Source organism: Anabrus simplex, chromosome 1, assembly GCF_040414725.1.
Source record: "Anabrus simplex isolate iqAnaSimp1 chromosome 1, ASM4041472v1, whole genome shotgun sequence".
In the NCBI taxonomy this organism is placed as follows: Eukaryota; Metazoa; Arthropoda; class Insecta; order Orthoptera; family Tettigoniidae; genus Anabrus; species Anabrus simplex.
In genome coordinates this window covers 1792150805-1792173944 of record NC_090265.1, presented here as the reverse complement: position 1 = coordinate 1792173944, position 23140 = coordinate 1792150805, and the positions used below count along the sequence as shown (strand labels likewise).

The 23140-nt window shown below is 38.9% G+C and overlaps 1 protein-coding gene across 1 annotated transcript in view; it reads right to left on the bottom strand.

Annotated features, from left to right (window-relative positions):
* Positions 1-23140, bottom strand: part of LOC136858774 (cytochrome b5 reductase 4) — a 305637-nt gene that overhangs the window by 32544 nt on the left and 249953 nt on the right. Inside the window, exons 3-7 of the mRNA XM_067138565.2 lie at positions 22804-22904; positions 22583-22730; positions 20546-21031; positions 7615-7912; positions 2104-2193 (exon numbers count right to left, since the gene is read on the bottom strand). Coding sequence (XP_066994666.2) covers positions 2104-2193; positions 7615-7912; positions 20546-21031; positions 22583-22730; positions 22804-22904 — 1123 coding nt within the window. The remainder of the gene's footprint in view (positions 1-2103; positions 2194-7614; positions 7913-20545; positions 21032-22582; positions 22731-22803; positions 22905-23140) is intronic.

The window sequence follows — 23140 nt, the reverse complement described above, 5'->3', positions numbered from 1 at the left end:
TTATCATTATAGACTGTTATGCCTTTCTGCGTTCAGTCTGCAAGCCTCTGAGAATTTACTAAACGTCGCCACAATCCTCGATTTGCAACTAGTGTTGTGGCCTCATTTAGTTCTATACCTCTTATCTTTAAATCGTTAGAAACCGAGTCTAACCATCGTCGCCTTGGTCTCCCTCTACTTCTCTTACCCTCCATAGCAGAGTCCATTATTCTCCTAGGTAGCCTACCCTCCTCCATTCGCCTCACATGACCCCACCACCAAAGCCGGTTTATGCGTACAGCTTCATCCATCGAGTTCAATCCAAAATTAGCCTTTATCTCCTCATTCTGAGTACCCTCCTGCCATTGTTCCCACCTGTTTGTACCAGCAATCATTTTTGCTACTTTGTTGTCTGTTACTTCTAACTTATGAATAAGATATCCTGAGTCCACCCAGCTTTCGCTCCCGTAAAGCAAAGTTGGTCTGAAAACAGACCGATGTAAAGATAGTTTCGTCCGGGAGCTCACTTCCTTCTTACAGAATACTGTTGATCGCAACTGCGAGCTCACTGCATTAGCTTTATTACACCTTGATTCAATGTCACTTATTATATTACCATCCTGGGAGAACACACAACCTAAATACTTGAAATTAACGACCTGTTCTAGCTTAGTAACACCAATCTGACATTCAATTCTGTTGAATTTCTTACCTACTGACATCAATTTAGTCTTCAACAGGCTAATTTTCATACTCATTGCACCTATTTTCAAATTCTAAGATATTAGACTGCAGGCTTTCGGCACAGTCTGCCATTAAGACCAAGTCGTCAGCATAGGCCAAACTACTTAGTACATTTCCACCTAACTGAATTCCTCCCTGCCATTTTATACCTTTCAGCAGATAATCCATGTAAACTACAAACAGCAAAGGTGAAAGATTACAGCCTCCCGATGAACTTGGCTGTTCGCAACACAACCAGAATGATTTCCTTTTACATTGAGAAGATGTTCAAAATATTCCCTCCACCTCTCCAGTGATTCCCTGGGATCTATTATGAGTTCACCTGAATTAGTCAAAACACTGTTCATTTCCTTTTTCCCTCCCTTCCTAAGATTCTTTATTACTGTCCAGGAAGGTTTCCCTGCTGCTTGACCTAGCCTTTCCAGAAATCTTCCCACGACTTCTTTTTGTATTCAACAACTATTTGTTTCGCTCTGTTTCTTTCATCTACGTACAAAGAGAAATTATACGGAAAATACTCGGTCTGCTAAAAACTACAGAACTCTGGAAATCAAGAAGTAATGATGAAATATACCGGAACTTAGAAAACATAACAGATAGAATGTGGAAGAGGCGATTGATATTTTTTGGACATTTATACACGGATTAATCAAACAGATCTTCAAATATCTTTGGAACAAAAAGACAATAACAATCTGGATTCATGAAGTCAAGAAAGATTTGGAAAGAAACAACATAAAGGAAGAAGAAACAACAGAGAGAAAGATTTTTAGAAATAAAGTGTTAAAAATGGAAGGAATCCAAGGTTGGGAGGGAAACAAAACAGGCTCAAAAAGGTCTGAGAGGAAGAGGAGGCATAGTGAGCGGATGAAGGAGTATTGGAGGAGGAAGAATGAAGAACAAAGGATGAGACATTGAAACTGTCATGTGGTCCCTGGAAGACCCTAACAGAGAAAGAAGGAATAATAATAATATTATTTGTTTGATGTCTTGCTAACTATATTTACCTGTCTGAATAGGAATGAACAAACAGAACACCACATGAATTCATAAATTCTAGCTCTAATAGAATATCTAATACGGTATTTATATTTTTCTCTTCTATCACACACTTACCTACAGCATTGCATAGCCTCATAATCCTACTATTTTGCCCCTATAAATCAATATTCATCAACATCACAGCTTTGAATAACTGTTAGTCGCTATACCAGATCATTTACAGTTACCTGGATAATATGGAATAGATCAAAATCTTTGTTATATATCTCCATCAATATCTCAGTTTAATCTGTCTGTAACAGGATTATTTCTTATCAAGAGGATATTCCCACACTCAACTGAGGCATCAAGGAATAATTTCAAGAATTATTTTCTTACCTACTGTCTTCTGCAGCCAGCTGTTCCATCTGATCCTTCCAGAGAATGTCTGCCAGAGTTCGGTTCAGAAACATCAGACTAACCTTCTGGCTGACAACAAAGAACAACATCCCTTTTTATTTTATGTCTCTCTTATTTGTAAGATGGGGTAAACTAGTATTCCGTCTATCATAAGGGGGTTCATGACTGAAATTTTGCAAGTTTTGACTTTAAAAAAATCAAAGTTTTAATTTTAGGCTTAGAAATTCCCCAATTTTTCCCCATTCAAATCTCAGTGTCAGCTTAGTAAAATGTAGCATAAAAACTTTCCAGTCTGCCTAATACACAACAATTTCAATATAAATTATAACACTATAAACATATCTGTAAAAAATACACACTATTATGGTAAGAATTACATGTTTCATTCCACTTCTATTTATTATTGTAATGGATGTAGTAATGAAATCAATTAAAAGGAAAGAACATGGAGATATTAAAGCCTTCACATTTGCAGATGATGTTGCGATATGGAGTGACTTAGAAGAGGAATTGGGAGAGAGAATACAAAGCTGGAATGAGGAGTTTAAGAAATATGGTTTAAACATCAGCAAGACCAAGACGGTGGTGATGAAAGTGTATGGGGAAGGAGCAGAACCAATAGTCATGTTAAATGAAGCTCAACTGGACAGCGTGCCAGTTTTCAAATACTTGGGTAGCGTTATATCAAATGACAACCTAGCAAAACATGAGGTGAACAATCGAATCAATAAGGCAACACAATTTTACCACCAGGTAAGACACCTGCTGTGGGATGAGCAAATACCCATGAAAACAAAAATGACATTGTACAAGTCCTATTATACACCAATTCTTACGTACAGTCTCGAAACCATAACACTGACCAATAGAGATAATTCCAAACTTCAGGCAGCTGAAATGAAATTCCTATGCACTATGATCCAGAAAACCAGGAAAGACAAGATTAGGAATGAGAAAATTAAAGAAGTAGGAATAGATGATTCTCTCCTCAATAAGATTCATATATCAAGACTGAAGTGGTTTGGTCACATGAAGAGGATGCCAATAAACAGAACTGCAAAGAAGGAATTTGACAGAAAGGTAGAAGGAAGACGACCCGTGGGAAGGCCACGAAGGAAATGGATAGATTTAGTTAAGAGCGATGTACTGCTGAGAGGTCATGATTGGGATAAGTTGGTGGAGGAAGAATGGTACAAGGACAGGATGAGATGGAGGAGGCTCATATACCACACCCGGGAAAGGATGCTGTAGGATGATGATGATGATTCCACAAGAACATCCTCAGATTGTATCGAATCACTTAAATATGCGTATATATGTACAGTATTGTTTACATTACATGATGGAGTGTTTAGTGATAATATGAACAAGTATTAACATAAACTCTCTTTCACTGACAAGTTTACACAACGTACGCATGTTGACAGACTGCAAACTTTTTATGTTACATATTTTTAAAGCTCTAAATGCCGCATTTAAAGGGTAGTGGTGCAGCATATATAAAGCTAGCATACGTTCCGTTCTCTCTTGCTGTCAGACAATATCAGCTAAAGTTATTTAGGACTACATTTCAATACTCCCCCCTGGAATATATTTACCTTGTAGTAGGCCTAGGCTTTGCATACAAGCAGACAGAAGTCTGAGGGAGTAACTCACAGTCCGGATGAAATGAAATGGCGTATGGTTTTAACAACAACAAGACAAAGATTTTAAATCTTGTAGCATGATGGTTGATTTTTTAATGGGGCTATGCTTAAGTGGAATACAACAGAACAAACAATAACATTTTATCTCCTGCCGACTCTTCTAAGAAATCCATCTGAAGTTTTAATACATATTTAAAGTGTTGTACAACACAAGAAAAACCCAGTCAGACTTTTTATAAATGTTTTAAAGTGTTCTATCATCATTGAATGTGTTCCATTACAACAAATATTATCAAGAAATGGACAGTGTGTGTACTGAATATGGGTTAAAGATAGTGTTATATATGATGATATTTTATGTAAAACAGAATAATGTTAGACCTTGAGATATGGGGAATGTTGATATTGATGTAGTATTTGCTGATGAAGGGAGTTGGGGCTCCCGAAACATGTACGTGTGAAACAGTGTATAAAATCAGATATTGATAACATGTTGACAAGGTGGACTAAACAATTACTCATTCTTTATATGAAACAGTCAGGAGCAGTTCTAATGCAAATATGTTTCTTAAAACTTCCAATTGCATTTTAAACTCTTATCAGCTCATTGCCAAGTATAAAATGCTCCTTGCAACAGTGTTGTTATCAGATTCACCATATACAGTAGTTTATTATCAGCAAAATATTAGCTTCATATTTTTGTTCCTAAAATAACAGCAAAGCCATTGTATGAACAATGACAAATTGATAGTCTTAAATCTCGAGTAGTTTATACCTGAATGTAAAACCCAGAGTTATTACTTATGAAGTATATGAGCATTTTTGACACGTCTGTCAAATTATAGCCCAAAACTCTGTCCTGCAAGGAGCATTTTCCATGCAACATATAAACAAAATAAACATTATTTGTTAATAACTTTGTAACAAATTCAAGGCCCTATCCGGGGGAGGGGAGGTAGGGGGGTTCAAACTCCTTCTGAAATAAAAGTGAACTTGTCAAATTTAAACAGCATATACAGGTTTTGAAACAGCCTACAATAATGTAGAATTGCTATAAAAACACATTTAAAAAATAAACAATTGAATTTATCCTACTATTCTCTATTAATATAGTCAACAAATTCACTGAAAACATAAATGGAAATTTTAATTTTGATGAGATATAGAGATTGGATTTCTTTAAATGGTCTTAATAAATTTTGCACCAAAAATATAAATTTCAATCAACATGGAAATATATTCATGTTATCGAGAAGCTAGAAGATTTTTTTTTTTAATTAATCAAACTTTTCAATATTTTTACAACTTTATTAAACAGAATGTGTACATATATATTACATCTGAGTTAAGCTTTCACCAGTCTTTTGTTATTGTGTTTAGTGTTCGAGTTTCACATTTCCCTAAATGGTATGTGGAATAAGGCTTGGGGCAAAGTTTACAGATTCAGTCCTCCTTAGGGTCGTGATGCGCTTCATTCTCACGCATCTTCCCATGGAAATAATGGACGGCGAAACGTGTGTATAGGTGGCGGCATTAAAAGTTCAGTCCTTTCCAGGAATCTGTGTTCATCGCTTCTGTTTCCATTATTTCCTTCGGTGCCCGCCTGGCTTTGTTCTGTCTCTCCTCGATGACGGTTTTATAAGCTAGCATTTCTGGAAGATCGACGTATATTCTAATATCTTCTATGAAGAAAGATTCCTGCTCTATTATGCAGGCGTAGCTATTTCTCGTGAACTTTGAGACTGACAGAGCTCTCTTTAGGAATCTGGCTTTAACATTCTCTAGTTTCTTGAGATTTTTCACGGTCAGGTAAGTCATATTACCTGGATGCCATATGTGGCAGCTGGCATAACTCTGAGTTTAAACAGCGTTATGGCAATTGGCAGGGATAAGTTTTGCAGCTTAGGGGTGTCGTAAATGGCTTTTGTAGCGACCGTTGCTCTCCCTTGTATATGCAGGGAAAATGTGGTTCAAGTTGTTTGTAGAGTTACTCCCAGGTATTTAAAGCTGGGTACCAATTCTAATGTTGATCCGCTGCAGATGAAATGGTCACTCTTCCATATTTTTAATACTTCACACTGAAACATATTATCTCCATTTTTAAACAGATCCCAGAAATCATTGTGTTGCTCTGTAGGCATGTGTTAAAGCGTGTTCTGCCCACCAGAACACTATGAATTTACGTTTCTACTTCACCTGCTAAGTTGTAAAAAGTACTGCTCTAAAACATTTAAAACTATTTCAAACTTTTCTTTCTGTAAAATCTATTAGAAAGAAAAAAAAATTGTTAATAACGTTTTTTTCACTGCCTCCCCCTGCCCCCAAATCCTAACCTCCCCAAAAATAAAAATTCTGGGGATGGCCTTGAACAAATTAACTAAACCAATTTGCTTGTGATAAGTGGTGAGTTGTAGAAGTTTTAAATTTCAGTCATGACTTTCCTTAAGAAATCTACAAATAATTCTAAATACAAAGTATTGAGGACTGTATGCGGCCAGTAAACTACAAGCATGTACTGAATCCTACCATAATTAGAATTATTGCATACATGTACAGCAAAAGAACGGCATTTACAAATGTGCTCTTCTATTGTCAGTTAAGTTTGTGCTAAGTAATAAACAGAGATTTTCATGAGCTGCATCCAAATATTTCATTTTGGCAGCACTGGGTAAAAACATCTTCAAGACTTTGTCAATGCTTACAGCAGTGAGTTGTGACTACGAAGACAAGATCAAAACTGTTTGAGTGGAACTGCTATTTTAAAGAGGACTCATCTGTAAGTACCTGTCTGGTCGGAATTCACTCCAGAGGGCATACTAGTGAAGAAGAGTTCTACCTGAATATTCTACACAGTTCGTAAAGTGAATAATGGTACTTTTCCATGATGACACCTCCAACACATTGGTCCCTACTGCTCTCAAGAGTTTCTCACCAAAAATGGAAATTTTGTGCTTCAATATTCCACCCATTAGGTCCTTGTGACTTTTACCCATTTCTAAGGAGGAAAACAATGGGATTTGCTTCCAGTTCCTTTTAGTAATTTGGAACAAAATTGCTTTCCAGGTTTGATATTTGAGGAGGGAAGCAACCAAGGTGAATGTTCTTTAATGTACGAAGATAAATGCACTGATGAGGTACAGTCAAGTTCAAACCCCTTAATCTTACAAGCACATTCAGTCGCTAGCATACAGTTTCCCCACAAGGACAGTAGGATGTCTCAATGCTCATAAAACTCGGATCAAAAGTCTCTTATAGTCTGAGGATATTTTTGGATAAGACTGCCAGTGCTCGAAATAAACTTTCAGCTTATTAGGTCGTGTTGAGTACATGTTGAATAGATGTTAAATACAGAACAAAAATGGCCAACCAGACAATAGTCGGATCCAAACCCACAAACTCCCGATTTTGCGTCAGTTGCTCTATCCATTGCTATTGGCGCACAACGGGCTACTTGAACGCACACTACAGTGTGACAGCAGTAGTGCCAGAACTGTAGCTTAGATCCTTTTCAACAGAACAAATATGACCTAGGCCACCATAGCTCAATTGAATAGAGCAACCCATTACAAGAAATGAAAATCATTTTTAGTTTGCACTGTTGACCTTAACAAGTGTTATAGTACTTTTAGGAGAATTCTGCCTTTACAATACAAATTAAATTTATTCCTTTCAGAATAACATTAAATCATGGTATATGTTTTGTTCTCATTGCAAGATATCTTCAGCCATCAAAAGTTCAAAACACAAAAACAAATAAATTCACAAATTCATTGAAAGTGCTAAGACTTTTTTTCCAATATTGTATGTATATTAACAAGAAACAGTGCAGGTAAAAAGTTCTTACCATTTGGAGCGAGCCCCAAGCGCCCAGTGGATGAGCCCGAGCATGGGCGTAAGCCCCGTGCCAGCAGCTACCAGGTACAAATGAGTACAGTTCATGAGGAAGTTTGGATGGAATGATCCCTGCGGCTCGCTTACAGGTACTGTTTGGCCAGGTCTCAACCCACACAACCAGGAACTGAGAACACCCATAGGATAGCTCTTCACCATTAGGCAGAGACAATCAACTCGCCAACTAGGTGGCGTATGATCTCGAATGAGAGCAGGAGGAACGGGAGTATATGGTCGGACTACTTCTGTACCTAGTAATGTGTACAATAATAATTAGCTATATACTCTTTTTTTAAACATATCAAGAACATCATGAAACAGAAACACATTTAGGAATTGTTCATTCATTCATATATGTAGAGTCATTAACAACGACATGAAATATCTCCAGATTCATTAAATATACTTTGTTTCCATAATGTTAAGTGGTATTAAAAGACTCGTAATAAAAATCCTCCCCTTTTACTATAAACACGGGTGTACAATTTTTTTTCTTTCACAAGAACTATAAACATATACAGGTTTATTATTTTAAGAACAAAAAATCAACCTCCTGTATTAACCCGCGAGTGGTCGCTATATGAGATTCTCTCTCATATTACTTTTTATTGTGATATTACTTCACAGTGATGAAAGGGAGGTGACTGTTCCATCTTCTAGCTGAGTTTATAACTGTCGTGAGTAGAGCGATTCACATTTGAAGGGTAAGCACACCCTCCCCTAGTCAGAACAAAGGTTTCTATGTGTCCGTGCGCGCTGCGTGAGACTTTCTCTCATCACGCGACCAATGACGTTGGTGATATGTTCAAGTGGAGCAGGAAACTTACTCCTGTTGTGCGCGTTAGTATTTGTATTATGAGCACTTCTTGTTTTTGAAAATGTTATTGTGTTCAGAAACGTAAATATTACTAGATATAATGCATGTGTGAGATTTTATTTTTTACAACTTCAGGACGGAAGTCATTTTTATGTACATTGCATATGTTATTTTAAGTAGTAATTTGTGTCTTTAATAAACAGCTAATCATGTCCGGCTCCATGCCTAAATGGTTAGCATGGTGGCCTTTGATCACAGAAGTCCCGGGTTCGATTCCCGTTGGGGTCGGGAATTTTAACCTTAATTCGTTAATTTCGCTAACATGGGGACTGGGTGTATGTGTCGTCTTCACCATCATTTCATCCTCATCATAACACGCAGGTCGCGTACGGGAGTCAAATAAAAAAAACCTGCATCTGGCGAGCCGAACTTGTCCTTGGATACTCTCGGCGCTAAAAACCATACACCATTCCTCTCTTTCTCTCTCTCTCTCGCAGCTAATCATTTCACTGTACCTAAAATATATAAGGTAGAACTTGCGTTTCATTTCAGTAGTAAATTTCAGCCTTACGCCCCACAAAACTGTGGGAAATGTCATATTTATTTTAATGTGAGAGAAAGTCTGACGTGCGACCACTCGCGTTACATTTTGGCTAGCGACCACTCACGGGTTAACAAGCTGGCATGAATGACAACATAATACAGATCGCATGTGATGGAAACTTCACAAAGGAATAAACATAGAAATTACATCATTTTCAAAGTTCTTATCAGTAATGATATTATGCCCTGAATATGTGGTGCCTCCGAAGCCAAATGGAATCTCAGAGGGCTATTGTAACTGTAGCAGGGGTTCACCTGCCCCAGCTATTTAAACTGTGTGCCTTCTCCACTGTGGCCATCTTTGTCTGTAATTAAGAACTTTTAAGACTTTCTAAAACTTTCTTCTCCAATGGTTAGATGGCTCTGGCACCTATTTTCTATTGATCTCTGGTGAGGTTTATCACCAGAGAAATTTAATTTTTTATACTTGGTATATCTTTTTACTGGTTTTTGCTTTTTCTATGTGCCAAAGTTTGCAACACTTCACCTGGTTCCTCCTAATATAATCGGCCTATCACATGCCTGTAACTATGTTCTCTAACCAATCAGAACTCAGGAAAGTGTAAGAAAATATAGCCTATCAGCACTCCAAATTCTAACATAGTCTAGAACTTCCCCTGTGGACCTATTTAAGGAGAGCACTTTTGGGCCGTATTGTCCGATTTGCTCCGGTAATTGAGAGTGCGACTTGATGGAGGTTAGAGGGATCAGGAGGCAGAGAGTGGTGGCTTGAAGAAGATCCAGCGCTGACAGGTAATGGCAGAATTTACCTAAATATGTGATTGTGCTGGCATGTGTTTTGAGGGGAAGATTTCAGCAGTTTTCTTTAAAATATGTGTAATCCTGTCATTTTTTTGCTGAAATGTAGGACCTTCTGCGCAGTCTTTGGACTCAATTTATAATTCCTACTGGGATAATATTTAATGTAAGGGAGCACAAGTGGTGACCCCTGGAACTCTCCCCTTCTACTCTTGAGCTGGGTGACTAAAATTTTTCAGTCTGTAAATTTTGGAAATTTGTCTTGGCCTTTAAATGTTTCCCTTTTAGTCACCCTTTTTTGCATGGGATTAGCCTCTGTGTCATTGGGCCTTAAGCCAACATAGGTTCCTGTATGTTCTTAAGGAGTGCTGGTGTTTAGCCTGCTACCTTTTGTTAATGGCCTACATTTGCTGTAACCTTTCTTTCTTTTCATTGTTATGACCTAATAGTACGGGCAATATGCCCCTGTATATTTATTAATATTTTTTGGGTAACCATGGCTATAGTTAGGTTCTCTTGGGGAACAGCACTTCCCCATTTGTGAAATGTTGTAATTGATAAGCCCACCATAGGGCAACCTGTGTAGGAACACTATGACGTGTGGTCACCCAATTGGTTAAATGTGTAATTGAGAATGTAACAAGCGACATGTCACTTTACTGAGGCTAGTCTCTATATATTTGGAGTTCAGACTCTATAACGTGTACTTGTTAGGAGCAATTATGATCTTTCACAACGTTGTACCTGTTAGGAGCAATTATGCTCTTGGGAATTTCTCCCAATTTATCTTGTACCTGATTAAGGACTTCTACGTCCATTGCATTGTTGCAGCTGTCAATCTTGTTGTTAAATGTGAATATTCTGAAGTAATTTTTCAACTCCTTCTTGTTAAATCATTAGATTACTCTATTTGGGTTTTAAGATAAGAAAGAAATAAAATGTCCAACTTTTGTTAAGGTAAATTTTTGCTTAAAGTGATCCCCTGTGCAGCCATTCACCCCATGCGCTTCCTTACCTCTGCATTCCATGATAAATCCTTGTAACATTAACTATTTAGTGAATGCCCTCCATGGGTAGCTGGAAACACTTCCATGTGTCGGTGAAGTCTCGAGGTATAGCGCTGCGTGCTCCGTCCATTGGTCCTAATAGGGGATTGTGTGTTTGTAAATCTCTCGTTCACCTCTTCTGGTTGGCCTTTGTGGTGTTCGAACCATACAGTTGGTGTATGATGAAGCCTATTGGCTGTGTTCTCTGAAGGTTATCATGCTGAAACGACGAGAACTGGCATTCGTGGCCAATCCGCGAACTTCTTTGTCGGCATTAAAAACATTCCTCCTCACTTCTTTGGCTATGAACGATCTAATCTGATGGTGTTGAGTGTTACGCAGTAGCTCTCTGCAGGATCCTAGGACATGAGCAAGATTTTCTTTCTCTCCTCAGCAGCGGGATGTGCCAGGTACAGAGCACACTGCAGAAACTTTTGTCATAATTTTTATCAGATAACATCAGAAATTTCATTTTTTGTCCGTATTGAACTGAGAATTACAATAAATAAACTTTAACTTTTATTATTATTAAATAAAACTTTTGAATTTGACAGTGGTCGTACCCATCGTACACTGGCTTATTAGCTTCCTCGGGAGATCAGCAGTAGAGTCCAACCCATAATCATACGTTCTATTCAACCAACAAAAGAGAACACTAAACGTGAAAGACTGCATTTCATTTTAGCAGATCTGCCTATAAAAAAAATTAAAAAAACTACTATAACAGCAGGCCTGCAGAGTCTTCCTACAAGGATGTACAAATAAACGGGAGTGAAATACTAGCACTCTGTTATCTATCTAATTAAGTTAGAAGTATGAGGTGAGGAAGTATGACAACACATGACTGTCTGACTTGTTGGCTGAATGGTCAGCGTACTGGCCTTCGGGTTCAGAGGCGCCTGGGTTCAATTCCCAGCTGGGTTGGGGATTTTAACCTTCATTGAAAAATTCCAATGGGTCGGGGGCTGGGTGTTTATGCTGTTCCCAACATCCCTGCAACTCACATACCACTATCCTCCACCACATTAACACGCAGTTACCAACGCATAGCAGATGCCGCCCACCCTCATCGGAGGATCTGCCTTACAAGGGCTGCACCCGGCTAGAAATAGCCATACGAAATTATTATAACGCATGGTTGTTAGTTAGCAATGGTGATCCGATGGAGCGAAGCCTAGCACACATAACCCCCCAGTCCCTGCACCTATCGGACATACAGCAGCAATACCAATATAAACGGCCCGTTATTGGATATTATAAATTTTACAGCTAACTCATTCCTGGTTGCCAGCGTTACGCCCTTGTGTGCTAGGTTGGGCTCATCAGTTGGTACCTAGCACACCTACCAAGACGCTGGCTAGTGCATACCGTGGAGGCCACTGCGTAGGCTACTTGGAACCACCGGCAGTGCAAAGTGCATGAGATGGGTCAAGGGGAGAGGGCCACAGAGCCTGGGCAGTAAGATCAGTCTCCGATGCCTTGCCCTCAGAAATACATGCAATGTTTCTTCTCACTACTTGCAAATTTGTAAATGAAACAATGATTTGAGATTTGAGCTTCACCGATGGTGTGCAGTATGCACTACTGCTGGAATAAGAGATTCATGTACAGGCCATTGTTTCTTAATGTGGTGATATTTCATATCCCTGTTGTCAAACAAGAAACAACAGCACTTAAGTACATCCAAATTGCAAACCCAGTAATAAATCTGTGACCTTAAAATCTCCATAGATATTCCAGTTATATTGGATTATTTCTTAACAAAGCAAAGCAAAGCAAAGCAAAGTCACCTCCATACAGGCCATGAAGGCCCTTGGAGGAGTGGAAGGTAAAGGCTTCCACCATTGTTAACCTCGGCACATGATGGGGTAGAGTGGTTACCTCTATGCCCGGCCGCCTTTGCCCCCAGGAATTAACCTGATACTCATTTTTGGTGTAAGCTGAGTGAACCTCAGAGCCATATGCACCTCCACAGGTGGAAATCTTGTTTCTTAAATTTTACGACTTCCTGACGGGGATGCAGATGTTGATTCCCATAGGGAACCTAAAATATTTGTCCTGAATGAGTAAATTTATAATACCAATATAATGGTCCGTTATTGGACATTATAAATTTTCCAGCTAACTCATTCTTGGTTGCCTGCGTTTCGCCCTCGTGTGCTAAGTTAGGCTCGTCAGTTGGGACTTAGCACACCACCCAAGACGCAAGGCTAGTGCATACTGTGGAGGCCACTGCATAGGCTTTTGTAAATGAAACTTAGCTCTCATAGTGCATTGGCACTGCTGGTGGCTTCAAATAGCCTATGCAGTAGCCTCCACAGTATGCACTAGCCTTGCGTCTTGGGTGGTGTGCTAAGTCCCAACTGACGAGCCTAACTTAGCACACGAGGGCGAAACGCAGGCAACCAAGAATGAGTTAGCTGGAAAATTTATAATGTCCAATAACGGATCATTATATTGGTATTATTCCTGACGGGGATTCGAACCCACGTCCTACCGGGCAAACCGAGCACGCCTTTACCGCCGCAACCTGGCAGCCCCTTTATTTCTTAACAGTATTTTCATATCAGTGGCATATACCACTTGAAATTCATTGTCATTATGCATAAGTACAGCCTTCAAACTCTCTTTTGATGAGTCTATGACGGACTAAACAAAAGAGTGACTGAATAGGTGGCTATATTTCTAGAAAACAGATCTCAGAGAATTAGAGTAGGCAAAGCTTTACCTGACCCTGTGATAATTAAGAGAAGAATTCTTCAATGCAGTATTATTGGACCATAATGTTTTATATACCGGGTGTACCAAAACTCGACGGCAAAAATTTATGAATGGATTCCTCACATAGAGAGAAGAAAACAGTTTATGACAACATGGGTCCGGAAATGTATACTTACAGATTTATTCAAACTTTTGTACATTTACAACATACGTCTGTAATGGCAACTGAAACACTTCCACTCGTCGTCGCATGGAGTTACGCACACGATCAAAAATGCTTGGTGTAGTGCGTACTGCCTGACAGGTTGTCACAATGCGCTCACGTAAAGTTGCTTCATCAGGAACAGGATTCGCACAATCGAGAGACTTTAAGTGGTAGTAGTAGTAGTAGTAGTAGTAGTAGTAGTAGTTTTTTGTTATGGCAGGGGAAAATCTTTTAAAGACACCACTCTGTGTGGGAGTTGGATTTTCTAACCGTCACCACCCTCTAGGTCCCCGGTACGACCTAGGGATGATGGGTCAATAACCTTACCCACCAGAGTGAGAAGAGAAGAGAGAGGGAAAGGGACAGAGAGAGAGAGAGAGAAGGAGAGAGAGAGAGATAGAGATAGATAGATATAAAGAGAGAGGTACAGACCCTGGTGAGAAGGTTGCTAGCGTGTCCGCCCCAAAATAGGAGTTATAGCGAACACGAGGGAGAACGACGGGCACAAGAAAAACGACAACAAAGGTCAGAGCACAATAAAATAACAAGAAACCATAGAAATTACCAAAGGATGAAGTTACCACACTTACCGGAAGCAGCGGAGGAAGACGACTTAAGGCCATGGAAGCTAATACTCAAGAAAATCGGTGACAGTGCTCCACCGAACGTGGCGAATGAAAACCAACACTTGAATGGAATTTAAGAACTTTAATTGCAAGGTAAATTGGAGGTAACACATTAAATCTTTAAGCTGATAAAACCTATGCTTATTTTAAGAAGTAAAACCATAATATAAATAAATCCAACATTAAGTTGAAAAAGGGGGAAAAGTAAATAACAATTAATAAAATGAATCAGAAAATACCAGTTATAGTCTGAAAAAAAATTAATTCATTAGTAATCAACAATTAAGGAAAATCAATATTCTTTAACAGATAATAAATTATAATTATTATGAAAACAACAAAAGAAAAGAAAAGGATGACCTCCATACCCTAATGTGATTTGAAAACAACAGAAAACAAGTTGACCTCCTTACATAAATACTACCTTGAATAATGTTAAAATAAAATGTGATCGATCACGGATAATTAATTAATTAAAAATACCATACTCAGTTAACAAGGTTTTCAATTAAATTGATTTTCAACGCGGCCGCTTCTCATGATTACCAAAATTAAATCGTTCAATTTCCACCGAGGACAGTTTCCAAGACATGTAGAAATATTACGTAGAAATACACAACCACCCGGGCCAAGAAAAGGTAACACAACATTAAAGGGTGGCCAAAATTAATTAACTAACTTTTAAAACAGTAAACGATACACTCGACTCAGAAATATATAATTCAAGATCCACACAGGCTCCATACGCCAGACTACATCAAAATCCCGACAACAATCCCCACACAAAACCGTTGCCAAGGTAACAAACAAACAAAAGCAACGCCTCCAAAAAACAAGGAGGAAAACCGGCAAGAGAAATTAATTCACAGAAAACCCCAGAAGGGGGAGGGGAGAAGAAAACATACCTAACAAAGGGGAAAACAAATCACAGGAAAGCAAACAGAAACCCAAAGAAAGTTAAGCCCGCTATCTTGGAGACTGTACCTTGGTTCACAAGGAAAGTTACAATTTAAGGTGCCAAAAAAAAACTTCCGTTTTAATTTTAAATTAAATATCCCAATTCAGTTCACTGTGGACCTTCCGCGTTAATGTGATTAGTTGCCGAAACTGTTTTTCAGATTTTCATAACCGCACACGCCAATAAGTACCAATTTAACGACGAAGTTTAAATCATTATTATTATTATTATTATCATATTTCCTGAAATCGCTGAAAATACCAAAATCCTCTTCTGGACGACGCTTAAGATGTTTCAAACACTGGTACATACCTTTGGTGGTGAAGAAATTGTGAGAAATCCAAACCTGGCCATTGTTAAAGAAGAATGCAGTCACGAGGCCAGCAACAAGACCTTGTTAGCAAGTATCCAGGAGAAGTATAGTTGCAAAAATATGATCAGAGGAAATGGTAGGAGGTCTTCAACTAGTTCTACCGGGGAAAATCCCCGTTAATGAAATAATTACGGCGGTTTAAATATGATCCACCACTCCATGGCGTAGCACTCAATCACACTCACGTTCATGATGGCTGCCCCAAGCGAACTGGCTCTCGCGTCAGAAGCGAGGTGGAGGCAAGTCTCTTGGTAGCAGGCAGGCGCATGCGCAGTTACGCGCAACCACACGAAGCCAGGACAATGGCGAGCAGCATACATTAGCTTAAAAAAATTGGTATATTGGCGAAAAGCCGATTGACACAGATTTTCCATGGCACAAGACCAGTCCAAAAAGGTTATAAAGGGAGGCTCACACTACTTAATATTGTCTCAATTTCCACCAACTAAAAACCCCTGCCCTCTTCACTCAGACCATTCTGGAACTGCTTGTCGGCATGACATCAGAATGGAGTGATGTATATTATTAAGTTCTTCCTTTCTCTTCTTTCTCCTTCATCCCCATAATGCTTGTCGCCATTGCCTTTACTGTGTTCCAGGCAGACGGGCTCTCTAACATAATCTGAACCAGATTCCCTGGCGTGAGTCGTCGGCCAAGTTGTTGGCAGGCTTTCCTTCATTCTTCTTCCCATCGAACACAGTAGAAAAAAGTGTGTTCTACTGTATCCCTTTCAGAACAGTACCGACAACCATCTCCCTGCGTCTTTCCCATCTTCATGGCATATACGCCGAATCTTCCATGTCCTGTCAGGATCTGCGACAGATAGTAATCTACCTGCCGATGTCTACATTTAAGCCAGTCTCCTATGTTGGGTATTAGCTTTTTTGTCCATTGGCCAACATTGCTTGTGCCATCCCATCGGTCTTGCCAGTCTAGTAAGAGTTGGTTCCTCGAGGCTTTCTTTTCTTCAGCAGATATAGTTGCACCCCTTTCATGCCAAAGTTTTCTCTCTACAACGAGGAGGTCAATGGGAATACTGGCAGCTACAACTTGTAAAGCTGCTGTCGAAACAGTTCGATATGCACAGGTAACTCTGAGCAGCATTTTCCTCTGTACTCTTTCCATAGCTCTTCGGTGAATCTTCCTCCTGAGTGCATTGTGCCAGATAGGTGCAGCATTAAGTAAAATGGAATATACTGCAGAGCACATAATCCGTCTCTTAACTGTTCTTGGTCCCCCGATGTTAGGCATAAGTCTGGCTAATGCCGATGCCTTCTTCTCTGCCTTTTGGGTTACTGCCTTCACATGTGCACCAAATGTGCAATTCCTGTCAATAAGAACCCCAAGGTATCGTACAGACTTTCCTGGGATAATCACTGTATCATTTAATAAGAAACGAACATTTTTCCAATTCCTGGAACCTTTCAAAATTATAGCCTCAGTCTTATGTGGAGCCAATCCCAACTTATTATTTACCATCCAAAGGTTAACTCGTCTCGGTGATTCATTTACTCGGAAGGTCAGTTCTTCTACATTCTCTGCTATTACCACTATTGCAAGGTCATCTGCATAACCAATAGATGTTGTCCCTTTTGTCAGCTGCAGGCGTAAGACACCATCATATAGAATGTTCCACAAGGTGGGTCCTAGGACAGATCCCTGTGGAACGCCAGCACTCATTTCAAGATCTTCTAAATCATGAAATCGTATTCTTCGTCCTTGGAAGTACTTAACGATTATTTGTTGTAGATACTGAGAAATGTTCATCCTACGAATTTCTCTCAAAATAATGCTCCAAGAAGCAGTGTTGAAAGCATTTTTGACATCTAGCGTTATCAAGGCAGCCCGTTTCTCACTGCTTTCTGCCTGTATTTGAATCACCCTCTCAATAGCTTGGGTTGTGGTTCTACCCTTTCTAAATCCAAACTGGTTCGAAGAAAGTCCTCCCTGTTGTTCAAGTTCTTTCTCCAGTCTAGTTTTAATCAATCCTTCGTAAAGTTTGCGCAAGGTGTTTAATAAGCACAGTGGCCTGTATGCTGATGAATCTAATGATAGTTTCCCTGCCTTCAATAACAGCACTAGCTTGGAGTAGTAGTAGTAGTAGTAGTAGTAGTAGTAGTAGTAGTAGTAGTAGTAGTAGTGTAATAGTAGTAGTAGTAGCAGTAGTAGTAGTAGTAGTAGTAGTAGTAGTAGTATGACCTGCTCAAGAATTACAATTTAGGCCTATTCCAAATTATAGCACCACAATTCACTAAATAACCCAACCCTGAAAAGAGCTGTTTCTTTAGCACTTTTATTAAATTCTCTATTCATTTTATTCGAAATTAGCAGCGAAGATGGGGTTTCTCCTCTGGCTTCACGGAAATATTTGCCTCCAAGTCAGTTAGATTTTTCCGCCTCCAGTGTAGTGAATTGAGATTTTCCAACTCATCAGGTACTCCTAGGAAACAGATTAGTAAAGGGGCACAGTTTTCGCCCTGGGAGACTTCACTATTCGACATACACCCCCCACTCCCGTGCCAAAAAATGATGAAGTGTGTTCATCGATCACGGCTGTCTGCGCCTTGGTCATTCCAGCTCTGGAACTTTGGACTGGTAGATAGGCTGCGTAGTACTGTTTGTTAAAGGTTAGAAAATCTGTGGTTTTTCATTTGATCACGTATTTCATATGAAGCAGTGCTTTTAAACACATCATTCGTACTGACATTATTTAAATGACCTACGTTCATTTCAGTTGAGAAAACCAGTAAGACAGTCTTTCTAAGGATGTAAAAAGGCAGGTCGAGAGTGAGTGCCTGCCATTATAATGAAAACTCCCCAACCTGATTGTGACTGATGGTAGGGAAGCAGGCCTACCATTACAATGAAAATTCCCTAACCCAGTCTTCATATGAGAAAAGATGTTTGGTGACTTCCCCATCGCGTTTCAAGGGTAACATTAGGAGCTATGCAATTTAATACAATTTTGCTCACAACGTGTACACTACATAACCTAGAATTCTGTATACAATGTAGAATTCCATAGCGAAGCACGGGTACATCAGCTAGTTTCAAATAAAATCACTGACACAATGTTGGCATTCAAATTTTGTATGGATAATCTCTATTACTACTAATCCCATGGGAAAGAAAACCATATTGATTTATGAGCCCCTTAAAACCATTTAGGGAAATAAAAACAGAATGCAGATATCCTTAATTGATCTGGAGATATTGGATGTTCTTATTGACTCGTCCCGTATACAAGAAGTGTATAGGAATATGTAAGAAAACTTAATAGTTCCAAGGAAAAATTTACACTCAGTAAACTCTTGATTAAGGGCTAAGGGTTGTCCATAAAGTCAGAAGGCCATAAAATTGTGAATCTTAGGAATTGTGTCAACAATAAAAGATATCAGTGGTATAAACATACTTCACAGTGAATTCAGCATGAGAAAAACATCCGAGTTTCAGTGTACAGTTTCTTAATAATTGTTGTTGATGATTGTTGTTTTAAGGATGCTTAACCTTCATTTTTCTAATTATCAGATCTCTTCCAGTTTCCTTCTGATTCGTGTTAATACAGAATGGCTGCCAAGTTGTACTTACTCTTAAAACAATAATCACCACCACCAACACCACCATTTTGTAGGACATATATGAAAAAGTAATCAAGGTATCTAAGGAAAATTAACTGAAAAAAAGAAAAGGTCAAGCTTAAGAAGTTATTTCCTTGCTTTTCCCAATGAGTTGACGCATATAAAAGGTCGTTAAACTGTACAAAGTCATTTGATATCCACTGTTGTAAAATATATGCTTTTGTATTTCTAAAAGCATTTGGAAAACAGGACTGAATGAAAATATGGTGGGAGAATATAAAATACCAAGACTATCCCAGTGAAAATGGGTTATAGGGTCACACTGTGTAGTATGCAATTAAGGTCAAGGGACTGGGCTAGCCAGTCATTTCCAGGTGCATGAATGATTCTTACGCAGACCTTGCTTTCAAGTACGGAACACTGTCATGCTGATACAGACAGTAAAACACTACTAAAACTGGTATATTGTAGATCGTTGACTTCAGATCAAAACATCGTTTAAGCTACTGCATTTATATTTCAGAGCAGTTTATGAGAAGACCAAGTTAATTCCATAAACAGCACTCTCCCACATCATAATGCCATCTCCTAATTTTCCTGCTCACTCTTCGCATGCTAGAAGACACCTCTAGGTATTCCACCCCCATCCACAATTTAAACACAATATTAAAGCAAGAAGTGTAATGGGTTAACAACTCCACCCAAAAATGTTAGGAATATTCTGACTAGTAAGAAGGCAAAATAACTGAATACGTCAATTAAGATATTCCTTCTCTGAAGTTGAACTCTGCCCTCATCCTATACAAATGATATACTAATGGCAAGGTCTCATTGAGAATGATTTTCAATCATACAATTTGTTTTAGTTATTAGAATAAAATGAGGATAAATTTAAACAGTGTGTCAATATTATAAAGAATCCCTTGAGCATTGCGAGAACAATGGCATGGGTAACATCTCTGCTGATTCCGAGTCTGTTGTAATTGTACTGGTACCTCTGGTTCTGATCATACATAATATAACATTTCTTTGTGGTAAAATTGCAAAATGAATATTATTTGACATTTTTGTTGCTACTACCCTAAATGCATCTCGAGGGATGTTGACTGCTGGCATAAGAAGGTAACCGTAGAGTACTTACCACAACTTAGCACAATATCTATCTTTCACAAGTTACTGAAGTGTATCAAGAACATACCTTCAACTTCTGAACGCACGAACACATGATGTCCTAACGGAACAGTACTATACGTCTGATCACTAAATGACAACACTAATAATTTGGTATTATAGTTCACAGACTCTACACTCACTACATTCATTGAGAGATATGTCTCTGATACATCAGGAGCATCACATAAAGTGCCATCATTGTCACACGGTTCACCAAGGTCTCGCCATAATTGTGGAGTTGTTTTCATGAAGATTATCTCTACCTTGCTGCCATCCTTATTAATATCAATCTGGCATGGCCAAGTAACATCACTCTCCAGTTTACGACATGCCATAAACATTTGACTGCCCAACCGAATACGCACACTCACTTCCTTGCCGTCCTTTAACTTAACTCTGACGTGAGGAAATCCTGGAGATTTGGATCGAGTATAAAACACCATAGTCAATGAGGCCAACTTCTGGAACCAGTCTGAGCCAGGAGTGGATGGAGTACTGTTTACTGCTGTTACTGTAAGAAGAAAAACCAAATTTACATTCACAATACACAATAGTGAATAAAAAAGTAATACTAAACAACAGAACCATGTTAACCTTTGTGACATAAAATACACTAAGAGAAATAATCTCAATACAATAGAACAGATTGCATCCTATCTACTAGTTTATTTTTCTTTTCAATTTATATGTGAATATTTTCTTTCACGATCCCAGATTTATAATTGTAATAACATACTATTTCAAATATCAAACACTAGTATATTGTTGCTGAACAATGTTTTTTAACAATTGGCTTTACGCTGCACCGACAAAGACAGGTCTTATGGTGATGAGAGGATAGCAAGGGGTTACGAGTGGAAAGGAAGCTTGATTAATAAATTTCATGATGTTCCGTATTGATATCTATAGTATGTCATAGAAAGACATTTAGTATTGATAAGGTGGATCTCTTTCTTTCTATGACATGGAAAGGAAGCTGTCGTGACCTTGATTAAGGTACAACCACAGCATTTGCCTTGTGTGAAAATGGGAACCCATGGAAAACCATCTTCAGGGCTCCCGACAGTGGGGTTCGAACTCACTATTTCCCGAATAAAAGTCCACAGCTGTGCGCACGCCACTAACCACATGGCCAACTCGCTCAGCGCTCAAGAATTGAGACCTCATATTTGCAATTTATCTACAGATTCCTTGAGTTGTCAGTGTGGTTAGGTCACACAGCTACAGTAGCGGCGATTGGGGGAGGGGCGAGGGGGGGCACTTATTTCCTTTATTTTCTTTAATTATTATTAACAAAATTATTAACGGAAATTCGCAAGAAATGTCGTTCGTAGCGGCTAACTGAATTTGATAGTGTCACAGCAAGTTGTGGAGACTTGCAAGGTGCATTCATTAGCCTGGCAGTCTCTTTAGTGTCCGTTAGTTTCTTAGTGTGTAGTCAAATACTAAACGATTTTTAATTGCATAACCTCGCCATACTTCTATTTTAATCACAATACATGTGTAATACTGTTCCTTTGGTGAAAGTTTTATTGTATAGTATTGAATCAAAATATCAATTAAAAAAATCTATTATTACCACACTTAAGTTGGTAAATTCTCAACCTTTACCTCTCAGTCGAAATTTGCTAAGAGAGCATCACAAAAATTTAACCATTTTATAGTTTTTTAATTTTCAAGTTTGATGCACACACACATACACGCACCCGCTGCATTCCACAAACCTGGGTACTTTTTGGTGTCTGTGCATTTTTACCATTTTTTGCCCCATCACTTATAATTCCCAATCGTCACTACTGCCACAAGGAAGGCATCGAAAGAGGTGGATGAATAGTATACCAAAAGAGAGTATGGAGAAGAGAGGAGTAAAGATGAAAGAAATAGAGATAGATAGGAAAAGGTTGATAGAGGGACAGGTAACTATGGAGGTCCTTGATTCATAACCCAACCCAGGAGAGAACTGGAAATGGGAACTGAAGAAGATGATGTATTTTAGCTCCTTTCCCCTACATTTAGTTGTGATGCTTGACAAAGGCTTTGTATCTAAAACCAAAGTACATACCTATAGGAGCAGAAACATTACTTCTAATCTTCTTCTTGTTTATCCCAAACAATGCAGTGGCAAGGTCGTCATTGCTCTCGCTGGCACGCCTTAACCTTCCAACGAAGCATTTCATCAGGAGTGATTCATAGTTCACCCAAGCGTGTACCTAACAACATAATCAGATGTTATCTACAGCCAGAATAACACATTGGATGTCCCATTATGGAGGTGTATCTCACCTTGTTGAACAGCTCAGTAGCGTCCTTTCCAACTCCCTGCATGAGCTCGTCTGCACCTCCAGGGTGGAAGTCGAGGTAGTGGGTCACATTGTACACTTTACCTAAAGCGGCAAAAAGAAAGGAAAAAATTACTTGTTGATACATACATACTGTACATACATACACAGAGATGTTCGAAGGATGTTGTCTATTGTGACATGGCCCGCTAACGTTACATTCAAACAAAGAACATGTGAAATTGCATTCAGACCATTTAACACTAGGATAGTCACTTTAACATTAAGGGGAAGAGGAAAGCAAACACGCATGTTTCTTTGGATGCCATATGGCGACATTG